The sequence below is a fragment of the Lissotriton vulgaris genome, chromosome 12, assembly GCF_964263255.1.
Source record: "Lissotriton vulgaris chromosome 12, aLisVul1.2, whole genome shotgun sequence".
Classification (NCBI taxonomy): Eukaryota; Metazoa; Chordata; class Amphibia; order Caudata; family Salamandridae; genus Lissotriton; species Lissotriton vulgaris.
Genome location: NC_141700.1, coordinates 90,906,592 through 90,919,781, shown reverse-complemented (window position 1 = coordinate 90,919,781; position 13,190 = coordinate 90,906,592). Strand labels below are relative to the sequence as shown.

At 43.6% G+C, this 13,190-nt stretch overlaps 1 protein-coding gene across 3 annotated transcripts in view; it reads left to right on the top strand.

The window, feature by feature from the left end:
- Positions 1-12,184, top strand: part of MARCHF2 (membrane associated ring-CH-type finger 2) — a 71,976-nt gene extending 59,792 nt beyond the window's left edge. For all 3 annotated transcript variants that reach the window (XM_086947311.1, XM_086947312.1, XM_086947313.1), the window contains exon 6: positions 10,984-12,184. In XM_086947311.1, the coding sequence (XP_086803437.1) occupies positions 10,984-11,142 (159 nt within the window). In that variant the 3' untranslated portion in view covers positions 11,143-12,184. The remainder of the gene's footprint in view (positions 1-10,983) is intronic.
- The last annotated feature ends 1,006 nt before the right edge of the window (positions 12,185-13,190 follow it).

Genomic DNA, 13,190 nt, shown 5'->3' with positions numbered 1-13,190 from the left:
AACCGGCCCCCACCCTTCCGGCCCACAATGAAAGCGCCTGGTGCCGGCTATGGCCAGTTCGGCCCCGTTCACAGTGCTTTCTGTCACAGGCTGGGGACAACGTAGCACTATACACAAGTCACTATTCTCCCCCCAGCGCCAACCAGATTTCAGTTTTGTGGCCCTCTGAATACAGACACAGGCATCTGCAGTGCAGTAACTAATAGAGGTTTCATATGTTCAATAGTAAATTTACCACCGATTTACTTAACCATCAGTCATTTTTTATGTGATCTTTGTGTTATTGTATATGTAGTAACCTACAGGTGAAAGACTAAAATAAGTTACAGAATATTTTGTTTTTTTAGTCACGTCTCTGACCCCGCCCCCTCACTTACTCACCCAGCCCCCATTGAGCGCAACATCACAGTTCCCATACTTGTTTTGAATGCACTTAAACCATATATTTTTTACCTTTTCCCAAGCTTGTCTTTACCTTCCACCACCACTTTTCTCACCGTTTCACTGTTTTTTCTTTTTTTTCTTTTCTTTTATATTTTAACACTATCGCTCCATTGTAGCTTCGCCCTTAATTTCGCCACTCTACAGCCTTTGCATTATCCTCATCCACTCTGCAATTTGCTTGTGGGCTGTTCGTTTTTAAGATGATCTTTCCGTTTATTTTGTTAATGTTTTGGTTCTTAAACAACCTGAGATAGGCTTCCTCCCATCTTCCAATAGCAAATGTAAAAAATACTGCAGCTGTCCCCACACCACGTGTGTGTGCGCGCGCGCTCGAGTGATAACCTGCATGCACATCAATGTTTTTTTTTTTTTTTTTTACTGAACAGCATTAGCAGGCAAGCGTTGTTTTTTAGGTCTCGGCTATAACGCGCTGAAGGAGCGTTCTCGCCAGAGAACTATTGTCGGCATCTCAGCAGTCTGAAGCGCCGAAGTGAGACAAGACCTGGCCGCGCGCAGCGTTTCCCCATAGGATAACGTTGTGCGCGCGGCCAGGTCTTGTCTCTACAGCTTCTAATGCAGGCCGGATCGTGACGCGCGCCTGCTGGAATGCAGGGGGAGTCTGCATACCAGCGTGCGGCGCTGATAACACACAAATGGCTGCCCCTTCAAGCAGGCATCTTTAAGTTGCAGGACGTGCCTCCCCTTTCCTGTGACAATGATGTGTGCGCTGGGGAATTGTAAATGCTTGGCTGGCAGCTGACATTTTCCATCGTTGACTTCCATTTGGCATGTGTTGCTTCTCTCTTGCCAGCAAAGATAAAAGGCCCAGGCTTCCAACTACCAGAGATTGCACGACAAAGTTTCCCGCCTCGACCAATTTATGAAAGCAATGCATATGTTTAATTTCCCAGAACTTCCCTCATTTTTACTGCAACACGACACCGTCAATGACACGTGCACGAGACGTCGTCAGTGACCCGAGCCTGACAATGAAATGCCACCCACAGGGCTTTGGCGAGGGGCTGCCTGCATTCAGTGGGAGGAGTGCATTTGCACCGGCGACAGACGGGACAAGGTGGACAGGAATATAGCTCAGCTGCAGACCTGAAGGATGCAGACTGGTTACTCGCTGACAGCACAAACTCAGGGTTCTCTTTTAACCAATGATGTGCTTGTTAGCGCTGCGCGTAAGAAGGCGAGTTGCCAGAAGAACACAGGACTAGGGCACACAAAGAAAATCGAGAGTGTCTATCAAACACAGTGATGCATAATGGCTGACAGAAAGCAGACAGTAGGCCAACTTTATCGCTGTTCGTCTCGCAGCGCGAGCCACCATAAATAATCTGTATAGACGTTTCGCTTTGGGATTATTTACGAGCGGCCCTGTTAATTCTCGCCCCCGAAATGACCGGGACAACTTTTAATATAGGTCCTGGTCTGTAAAACACCAGGTAAATCCAAAGGCTTTTACGCAGGGCTTTAAATGAGTTGACAAAACTGGGGGGACTGCTGATTTGTGGCAGAAAATGTCTCGGTGCTGTCACTGCTTTTGTTTGTTGCTGTTACCTCATGCCCTGCCACTGTGAGTACCGTCTAATTGACACGTGGTTAAAACCAGTGTATTTTGTTTGGTTTTTGCGTGGTTTCTGTCATGTTTCCATGGAGTTTGCATTTACACAGACTCCTCTTCTTCCGCATTGCTTCGTTCGCTCCATGCTGGTGATCCTCAGTTTAGAGTTGGAATTTCCTCGGGCTAGTGTTGCCGAACAGATAGCATGAAGTGTTGCTTTGCTTTCCACGTGCGGTCCGACAACTTTAAATGGGCTTAGACTTGGAGCCAGCCCATTGCTTACCTCTGGTTGGCTTTATTGGCACTCTTGTTTACTTGCTACTGTGTGCGCCTGGGTGGCTCTGTCTGTCTGTCTGTGTGCGCGTGGATGGCTCTGTCTGTGTGCGCGTGGATGGCTCTGTCTGTGTGCGCGTGGATGACTCTGTCTGTGTGCGCGTGGATGACTCTGTCTGTGTGTTCGTGGGTGGCTCTGTCTGTTTGTGTGTGCGTGGGTGGCTCTGTCTGTTTGTGTGCGCGTGGGTGGCTCTGTCTGTTTGTGTGCGCGTGGGTGGCTCTGTCTGTGTGTGCGTGGGTGGCTCTGTCTGTGTAGGTGGCTCTGTGTGGGTGGCTCTGTGTGTGTGGGTGGCTCTATGTGAATGACTTTGTGTGGGCGGCTCTGTATGTGTGTGTGGGTGGCTTTGTGTGGGTGGCTCTGTGTGGGTGCAAATGCAATAGGTCTCGCATTTGCGAGCGATTAAGCTATTGGCATTCTAAATGACAATGTCATTTATTTACGTTTTCAAAACAAAAACATAAATAAAAATGTCATTAGCAATGCCAATGACTCTAACTTTAACAATGCCGAGACCATTGCATTGTAAATGCTTGTTTTTCTTTTTGCTGATATGGAACAACACTGGCAAAAATGCATTGAAAATCAAATCGGTCCTGTTGACCAAGCCAAAAGGAGAGACCTATTGACTTTGTTAGTGCTTGTTGAAAACCTTCCTACTCCACGAGGCTCTGTATAAATTCCTTCAAGACCCTGTCTTTTTATCATTTTTGCTTTCCTTTCACCTACTCGATCACTCTCCATCTGAAAAAATAATGCCTCTTTCTGTGTGCCAAAGCGATACCAAAGGGGATGACGGACGGAGTGTTTGAGCAAATCAAACACTCACCCCCAGTCAACTGATCTGGGTTTAATCCATCATCATTCTTTAGCTCACTCCACCACCCCAGTTCAGACATGGCCATATGGAAATCAGTCTGACCCTGTGCCTCATGGGAACAGTCCAGCCCGAACTGCCAAGCCATGTCTTCCCTGGACCGGAAACAAGCATCCTGGGACAGGTTTCGGATTCATAATCCTCATCAGCCAGGCTATCTTTAATCCAGTGGTAGAGTGAGCAAGGGACCCACGTCTGTGCATACCCTGCCAACTTAGGGCGAACAAAGCGAAGCCAGATCTGTGACTGATGGTGAATGTTTTGCCATTGTGCAACATTCCGTCCATCATGTGTGTTTTGCTGTCTTTCTGTGTGCTGGCACATGGATTCAGTGTGATGTTGACCACGCCTTGTAAATACTTCACTGAGTATCTCATACAGTGCATGAACTCCATACAGTGACCTATGATGCATCTGAAATCTGCTGCCCCTTCTGAAGATTGTTGTGAATGGAAGTAGAGGAAAAGGGTCCAAAGTAAAACTGTTGAGTTTACAGATTGATTCGCCTTCTCCAGGGTGGCTTTAAGTGCCCAGTGTCCCATGCAGCCACTCATGACATGGTCTGCAACCCCATCCCTTCTAATCGGTCAGTGCGAAGTACCCCCATAGGATGGTACCCCTGAGCAAGTCTACACTTGAGAATCTAAGAAACTTAGGAGTGTGTGGCTTGCTCGGTATTAGCTAGGCAGTAACAAGAGTACCACAGAGACTAAGAACAAGACGGAGTCAATATTTGGAATGAGAAATGGCCCCCTGCGATTGGCCTGTTCATGGTAATGTGATGCGTTGTAATTGATATATGTCATGAATCAACTGCTAAATAAAAAGATGTTTAAAAGAAAAGTGTGTGTGGCCTGGTCCACTCCTAAGCCTCATTCTTTGCCACTCGACTAGCCCCATTCACCATAGTTATAATTTGTACCTTTGCATAGCTGATGGATTACTCTTTCTTCTGGAGACTTGTATGAGCAGTCTGCTTTAATGTTTTATCAAACCTAATTTAATGGCAGCCGACTTTCAGTTACGGCCTGCCTGGCTTAAAAAGAGTTTTTATTTGTTTTTATTTTTTATTAGTGACGTTTACTGTTCAAAAATGTAAAAAATGTATTCCCGTTTTTGTTACCCTCTTTCTCAATGAATGTACATAAACGAAGTAGTAATCACATGTGCATCCTCAACGTTGGAAAAAATGTAATCATCCAACCTCACATTTCCGTTGGCACATCTCATCGTTGTTTCATTCTCATTCCTGATGGTACCGTATGTACATTGTTTCCTGTAATCTGAACTTCTACACTGTGAGGCCATGATGCCTCCCAAAAACGGTGTTCATGTAAACGCATTGAGGTCAGGAATAGTCTTTGGCATTCAAGCTTTTTTTTTGCAAGGGCAACTGAGTACTCCTTGGCTGTCCATTGTCTTTGTAGTATTGATGCTTTACATTCTTTAACCACTTTTAAAGGCTATAATGTGGAGTTAATTGCATATTCCTCTCAGTCTACATGCTCGTAGTCCTAAAGTCTTTCATGTAATCTACTCTACATGTCTTTTTTCGGTCGGGATGATTACAACATGGTGTAGACTTTGAGAAAATTAGGTGTACTAGAGAAAGCACTCGGATGTGGAGTATGGGCGGTTACAATGTGGACACAGATTTTTCCGAATCCAATCCTATTTTCTCAACAGACCTATTTACGTATAGGACGGTTTGCAAAATACTAAATCAGAGTGGGTCACAGAATGACCATCCTAATGAATATTAATTAGGCGTGTCTTAAATTGTGGCTCACTCAATTTGGCTGCAAAGATAGGGATGGTGGCCTGCAATGGCTGTTGAGCACCACCATGCCGGTCTTTGCATTTTGAAAATGAAACTTTTTGTTTTTAACAGCCCGATTTCTTTTAAGTAACTAGAAATGCTTATTTTTTTTAATTTTTTTTTACGTTTTCCACACCTTCAGTCTCCCTGGACTACCTCTTACTCCAGAGGTCTTCTTCAAACTTTTTTGCTCTGAGCCCCCCCTAAGCGAAATGTTTTGAGGTCGGGCCCCCTACAAAACTTTAAGGCAACGATTGGTGGAGCGGGAGGGACATGGTTGTGTGCAAGGGATGGGTCTTATGAGATGATTTCAGGAGTAAGGACGCTGGATCTCCTGGGAAGTTGCAACAAAAGGCGCGCAGCAGAATTCTGGATCACCTGGAGCCTCTGAATCAGGTAGGCAGGAAGGCCACTATAGAGGGCATTCGCATAATCGAGTCTTGACAAAATCAAGGCTCGCAAAACAGTTTCCTTTGCTTCTCTTGGAAGGAGAGGAAAAAACCTACGTAAAGCCCTGAGAGTACCAAAGCAAATGCCAGTTAGTTTTTTTATGTGCTCTTCAAATTTTAGGTTACTCCCAAACCAGACCCCAAGATTTTTTGCAGGGCGGCCCATGTTTTTAGGAGAGGGCAAGTCTGGAGGCCATAGGAGGTCCCTAAAATTGTCAGGAAATGATCCGTAAAAGAGGACCTCAGATTTTTCTTTATTACATTTTAGCTGGGCAAGGCCTAACCAGCGAAAAATGGAAGATAAACAATGATGGACTGACGATGTGTTAAGATTGTCCTTAGGCCAAGTAAACAGGAGCTGAGTATCGTCAGCGTAGGCCAATGTTTTGGCCCCTAGTTGTTCAGCAAGGTAGATCAAAGGGGTCAGGTAAACATTAAAAAGAAGGGGACTTAAAGTGGACCCCTGCGGGACGCCAGTCGTAAGCCTCTTTGGGGAAGATGAAAAGGGAGGCATCCAGACCTCCTGCGATCTATCCTGCAGAAAGGACGATAACCAGTCCAGTGCTGGCCCGCTATGCCCACAGCAGACAGTCGGGTAAGGAGCTGGGCGTGCGGCACTGTATCGAAGGCGGCAGAGAGGTCAAGTAGTATCAGGACCGCTCTGCCACCTCCACCCAGGCACTCGCGAATAGCCTCAGACACCTCAACCAGCGCCGTCTCTGTGCTGTAGGCAGCGCGGAACCTCGACTGAGACAGGTGGAGTAGCTGGGAGGACTCGATGAAATGATCCAGCTGTTTAAAGACCACCTTCTCACATACTTTGGCCAAAGCTGGAAGTAGTGAAATGGGTCTGTAGCTGGATGGGGCCAAGGGGTCAGCCCCAGACTTTTTCAAAAGGGGCAACAGTTTAGCCTGTTTCCAGCACGCCGGAACGCATGCGGAAGACAGTGAAAGGTTGACAATCTGGGTGACCTCTTTATAGATCATAGCAGCCACCGCGCCCAGGACTCTAGCCGGACAAGGGTCTGCGGGGGAGCCTGACTTCAATGTCTCAAGTATCTCCCGGATGTCCAATTCGGCCGGGGGGGAAAAGGCCGTGAACTGAGCAGTAGATCCAACCCCAGAAAACAGAGGGAGTGACAGGGGGGGAAGTAAAACTGTTGCACACAACCTGGAGGTCTAACTGTATCCTATCAATTTTTTCCACAAAATACGAGGAAAGCTCCACGATCCACTCAGAGGAAGGCAGCCTCGGTTGTTCCGCACATGGCGAAAGGAAGCTTTGTACAGTAGTGAAAATTTCTTTGCTATTATTTTGAGCCTTGGCAATTCTCCCAGCAAAATATTGGCTCTTGGCTGAGCGAATCGCCGCATAGTAGTTTTTTTACGACGCTCGTAAAGCTTTCTTGGCCTCTGGGAGATATGCGGTTCGCCATGCTTGTTCTAATTTCTTACAACGCCCCTTCATTTCCCGGAGGGTATGGGTAAACCATGGTTGGGAGGGGGAAGACCGCATCCTACGGATACCACCATCCTTAGTAGAAGCACTCGCACCCTCTTGCAGCCAGCTATTAAAAGTGTTCACAGCCTCCTCAATATCAAGCAGGGGCAAAGGGCGACTATGATCAAGGGAGTCCACAAACTTTGCCAAGTTGACCCGGTGTGAGTGAACAAGCAAAGGCGTGCCCCCAGGGCCCGACCCTTTTTCCAACGCCCAACTAAATTTAATGAGGCCATGGTCCAACCAAGTAACCCACTCAGTGCTCTCCGTTCTTAGATCAAAATTTGAGCAAACTAGGTCTAGAATGTGCCCCCCTACATGAGTAGGAGCATCCACCCTTCGCTTCAGCTGTGCCATCGTTAAGGCCTCTCCAAGCCTGGTGGCCTCAGCAGAGTCCTGGGTGTCAACATGAACGTTAAAGTCCCCAAGCAGGTGAAATCTTGAGAACCTAAGGGCAGGTGGCACAATGATCTCCTCAAGGGCTCCAATAAAATTTCCCAGACTGCCCGGAGGACAATACACCCACGTCCCCCCCCCAAAGTAAAGTGAGGGCTGAGCACCACTAAAAAATGGAACAGCTCAGCATCCATCGTCCCATCCAGATGTTCGCATATGATGGTCCACTTGTCTCGGAAGATAGCTGCTACGCCACCCCCTCGCCCAGACGGGCAATCGGCCCTCAATATTTTATAGCCCCTTGGGATAGCTAATTCAACAGCCGGGGCACACGTGTCATTCATCCAGGTTTCAGTAACAAACAAAAGGTCAAAGTCATTATCATTCAGGCTATCCAAGACCTCTGCAGTATGTTTCGCCAGAGATCTGGCATTAATTAAACCTGCCCTGATCTCCGTAGAAACCCCACCCATTCCCACTGCGCCGCTCAGCGCAGGTTGGAAACGGAATTCACAAGCTGCGCACAACTTGGAAGGCGAGTCGGCCACCTTCCACTGAGCATCAGCCCCACAGCCGGACACATTGAGGGAAATAAGCTCCTCACAAGAATACTTAATTCTGTGTCTGGAGGAATGGAGGCGCCTTGAGCAACCGCCAAGGCCCCCAGGCCAGGGCCCGTCCGGGACACGGACGGGCACAGACGGGCCCACCTTCGGCACTCCTTCGGCACGCAGACGGCATGCCCTCTGCGCGCGACCGCTGCGCGCTCGTGGAGGCATTGTTATTTATCGCGCAAGGCCCTCCCCCAACTAGACCGCTAGCTCCGGTCGAGCAGGGGAACAGTCCTTACCCAAAATGGCGCCCAAACCTGGCTTCCACTACAAACGGCACAAGGGAAGCCGCAGTGGAGCACAGGGACACCGGGAACAAACAGTTTAAAAATACAGGTACAGTTAGTGACCACAGAGCGCAACACAATAACACCCCACAGTTTTAAAATGATGTGCAATTTCAAATTCATGTGCAATTTTAAAATGATGTGCCTTTTTTAAAGAAACAAAGGGGGGGGCACTTATATAACAGCATTTGCTAAGTAATCCATCATCTGCTGCCTAGAACTGCATATCCAATACTTCAGTGCTGTAAACTAGTACTTACAATCATTCTATTCTGAAGGACCGATTTATGTATTTTCGATAATTCTGCTTTATTGTGCAGTACAGGAAACAAATACGTTCTTGTTGCACACTTATGTTTTTAAGTGAACCTAGTTCTATGTATGTTGCAGTTTATTTTGCTGCACAATTCACTTCTTTTGTGGTCTTCTGCCATGTTTTTTAAATATGTTGAGCGTGGATTCAGCAGCCATATAGTCTTCCATACCTACTTTGGGATGTAATCACCACGGACACCTTGTTGCTGTTGTCATAAGGCCGTTTGAGGTCAGGTACATAAAACCAACCATCTTATTACTGCACAGATTAATATGTCCTCACAGCACTCGAACAAACATTAACTATTCCCTTTGCCGCTAAACAATTCCCACCTCCTTTAACAATTTCTTCTTTAACTTAATTTTGGCAACTTCCGTTGGTGACGAACCCTTTTGCCCTTTCTCCTGACTCCAATATTTCTTTGCACCGAGCTAGCCTATCTGCCCCTGTGCGGAGCCTGCTTTCCTTTCATTTCACCATTCTCCTCTTACTTTTTGTTGCTATTTTCCCCGTTACCTCTAAATTCGTCCTTAGTGCGTTTTGATGAGCTTGACCTCTATAACTAATACCTCTTTCTCTGACTGCATCTCTTTCCCAGTGCTCAACCTGCTGCTGAAGCCTATTGTCCCTGTACCAGAGTGGGCTGGTAGGCTCAGTGCTTCCCTTGAGTAACTACTAGGTTGTGAATTCAGTGCTGTGAAGCAATGACATCGCCCAAATCTCCCAGGGTGAAGAGGGCAGTTATTACCAATCCACCCAGTGCCCTACAAGTCTCTCCATGTGTGGTGTGCATGTAAACTTCATAGGAAATAACAATTGAATTTACCAACACTGTGTTGTTCTGTAATTACCACATATCATATAATAACGATTCAAGCAGAAAAAAACAGCTTCCACAAGATTCGGGACTATGGAAATTTCTGTAATAAAGACCTAACTATTAACGTTTATGCATTACAATAAATACAGCCAGTTGTAAACTCAGTGAATTTCAATGGGCTTTGAAGCACTTATTTTGGTACTCTTGCTGTTAGCAGGATGTTAGTTGAATACATTTTTGAGCAATCCTCACATAGGTCAGGAATTGAAATGGGGCAAAAATAAAATACATAAATGTCTTTTGTTTTCAGCAATTCATCAAGAAACATCATTTACAATGCAATAGCTCTAACTCTCACAAATGCGAGACCTATTGCATTGCAAATGATTGTGTTTTTTTAGCAAACTTTTTGACCCTGCCAGCATACTTCCTCACCCCCACGGCACTCTGATCACACCCCTCATGAGTAAATGAAGACCGCCTGGAAATGCAGCAAAGAAACATCGCCGTACTTCGAGGCCATCTTAATTTACCTGCAATTCCAGAGGCATTGGCGCCCCCCTGGGAACCCATCCACGCCCCCTAAGGGGGGCGCGCCTCACTGTTTGAAGACCTCTGGCGTACTCTAACGAAAGTTGCCGCCATGATTCCCAAAAGTGAATGAATCCAAAGGGGACCTTTTTCACTTTGTGAATCAAGTTACCATAATCAATGCAGTAAGATTATGCAGTTTCTAAATCCATCTCATGAGGGAACGTCATTAGTACCCTCTCATGCCAAGAATGGTTGGTGTAATATAAATATTCAAGAGCCATTGCCCATCCAAATGGGTGTCATGCTTCATCATCGGGTAGCTCCTCATTGGGCAGGCGCTGCAATGGCCAATGGACCCATCGAGGGGGACTCTTTGCCAGAGATCTCTTAACGTGATTTGCCATAATGAGCCTGAAATGAGGGTGCTGAATGTGTAGATTAGAGAAAAACAGTGGGGTGTTAAAAATGACAAAGGGCAACCTAATGACTATCTTATTGTGATGATGAAACTATAAAGGAAATAATGTTCATTCGTATCTCAAGGGATCAACTTAAGCAAAGGTGGCGTTACTGTTTTTTTGGAGTCTTTAACAGGACAGTGGTTAATGACCGGAATTACATCAGAGTCTGAATCGCTGTTTAGAAGCAAGGGCCAAAATATAGCATACCAAATAGTGATTCGCAAACCATTTCTAAACATTTCAAAATTCCTGTAGCATTTTGAAAACACTTATCTGAATTTCTAAATGGGTTTAGTAAATAAGAAAAAGTGGTAGCAAATCTGTAAGGTTAGCGATTAGCCTGATTTGTGACCGCTCTGTAGGACTTGGAGTACAGTAGTGACTCATAATACTTGGCTCAGTTTATGGTTAGTCCCATCAATTCAATAACTTGTGTGTCTTGTCTCAAAACATTACTTCACTTCTAAATCCATAAAAATAATTGTAGGACTGTGCAAGTCATTTGTTCCATTAAAGTTGTTAAAGATTATGTGAACTATTTGTAAAATTATTGCATGTTTGTTTCAGGTTTCATTTCGCTACCATTGCCAGTTATACTCAGAATGGAGAAGGACCAATCAGAAAGTCCTGTTACTGATTCCAGACTCTAAGAACTCTCACACGACACAGCATTCCTTGCTGTCAGCAAAATTGATCAAGAAGAATGCAGATGAAACTACAGTATGATTTGTTCTTTGGCCATTTTCTCTAAGAGTGGCAAACTAGCTAAGAACAACCACATGTACTTGATGAAAAGTAATTATAAAGAGCATATTTAACCTTACACATAATTTGACTTACAAATATATAACAGCATAAGTTAAGACACTAATAAAACTGCCTCTGTGCCAAATCAGTGGTTTTAAAACATAGTACACATTTTAAGGTGAGGACACCCTCAAAGGATGATTACGTGGATGAATGACCTTTTTACTGGTTTCCAAAATCCATTGTGATATTAGCACTTTTTGACAAAAATGGCAAGAAAGGCCATGAAGCTGCAATTTTTTTTCTTACAACATGAGTGGGTAGAATCCCAGTTTCATGTTAGATTTTTGTGTATTTCAGTACTTTGTATGGTATATCTCTGTATATGTTTATTTGAGCTTCAGTATAGAAGCAGACTGCCTGAACTTATTTAGAGGTGTCTTGTTGCTTTTTCACAATGAAAAAGTAGAGGTCAAGTAGCTGATAATCTTTATTGTTGCTATAAATCCAATGGTCCTTTGCATTGAATGCATCTTGTTATGAGACAATGTAATTTCCATGTATTATATTGCTATTCTTTATAGAAATTGTATTGTGTTAAAAAACACAAATGAAAAAAGTGTAAACCAATATTTATTTTATTTGTTTAAGTATTTTAATCTTTTCACGTTTATTATAAAATTTCTTTTTAAGTTTTTGTATAAAGATCCCACATTTGAAAACACGTTGCGGCTGCATCCTGAGAACATTCTCACGCTGTTCTCTCCATGGAGTACACTTGGTAAAAGGTCACGTTGCGGCCTTGAAAAATTGTGTATTCTATTTAACGATTGCTCTGATTTTCTAATATGAAAGAGGAGTTATTCAATCGATTACTGGAAAATACATTTCTTTCTTCCAATGTTCCTCACAGATCATTAATATGTAAGGAGCTTCATGGTTTAAGTTGCCTCAACAGACTATGATTGAACATAACTGTATTAAGCATACTTTTGAAAAATAAATAAAAGTATTCCATGTATACATTGAATATTTCATTTGAATAAACAGACAAGTGATACATTCATGTACATTCATATAACAACCAGGAACAATTCCAAATACCATATTTTCAAATAATATTGTAATGCTTTTCCTGCCTCCTGTTTTGTAATTTGAAGTGACCAAAATAATTTTTTTTCTCTGGTAATGTCTTTCATAGAAGCATGTGTTATTTGAATATCCATAATGTGAAGATGAAGGTTCAAGATTTAAAAACTAGAATATAAGTGCATATATTACTTACCAATAGCACTGTAAAAATTAAGGGATGAATGAGTAATGAAAGCAAAAATGTCCACATAACACGTGCTGCCATTTTAGATTGCTCAATGCTCATCTTTGATGAGTCCTATAGTTTTAAGCTGTGGCTTCTTTTTTATCATTCTACCCGTATTGCAGTATGCGTGATGAGCGAACTTGTAATTTACAGATGTTAGTACCTCTGCTTTGTGAGGAATATAGCCATTTCTTTAAAAAGTGGCTAGTAATACTCACATCTTTTTGTACTTCCCTTTTAGTCTATATTAAGCATTATATCATCTACAAAAATCAATAATTTAATTTGTAGTTTTAAATTACATTTACAATTGTTGATATATGAACACACACTGGCAGGATAAGGGAGATTTTGATACAAGTTCTAAGCACCCAGTGCAAACACTGTCTGGAATGTTCAAGAGTACCTAATCAAAGGTCTCTTTAAAATAAAAATCATTGTTTAATTTGCAGGTAGCAGGGACTGTGCTTTTAAGGAGTTAACTTTGTAGTGTAAAACCCAGCAATTAAAAAAAATAAGCAGTGCAGTTAAACAAATATAAAATGTATGGGTCAAACCAAATTAATAAAAATATTTATTCGTAAAATAATGAAGCTTAACACACAAAAATCGGCTTTGCTGGGTCGTGCCCTACTAAATGTTCAAAAACATTAGGAAAAATGGTGCATTTTAAAATACTTTTTTCATCCGATACTAAAATGCCATAATG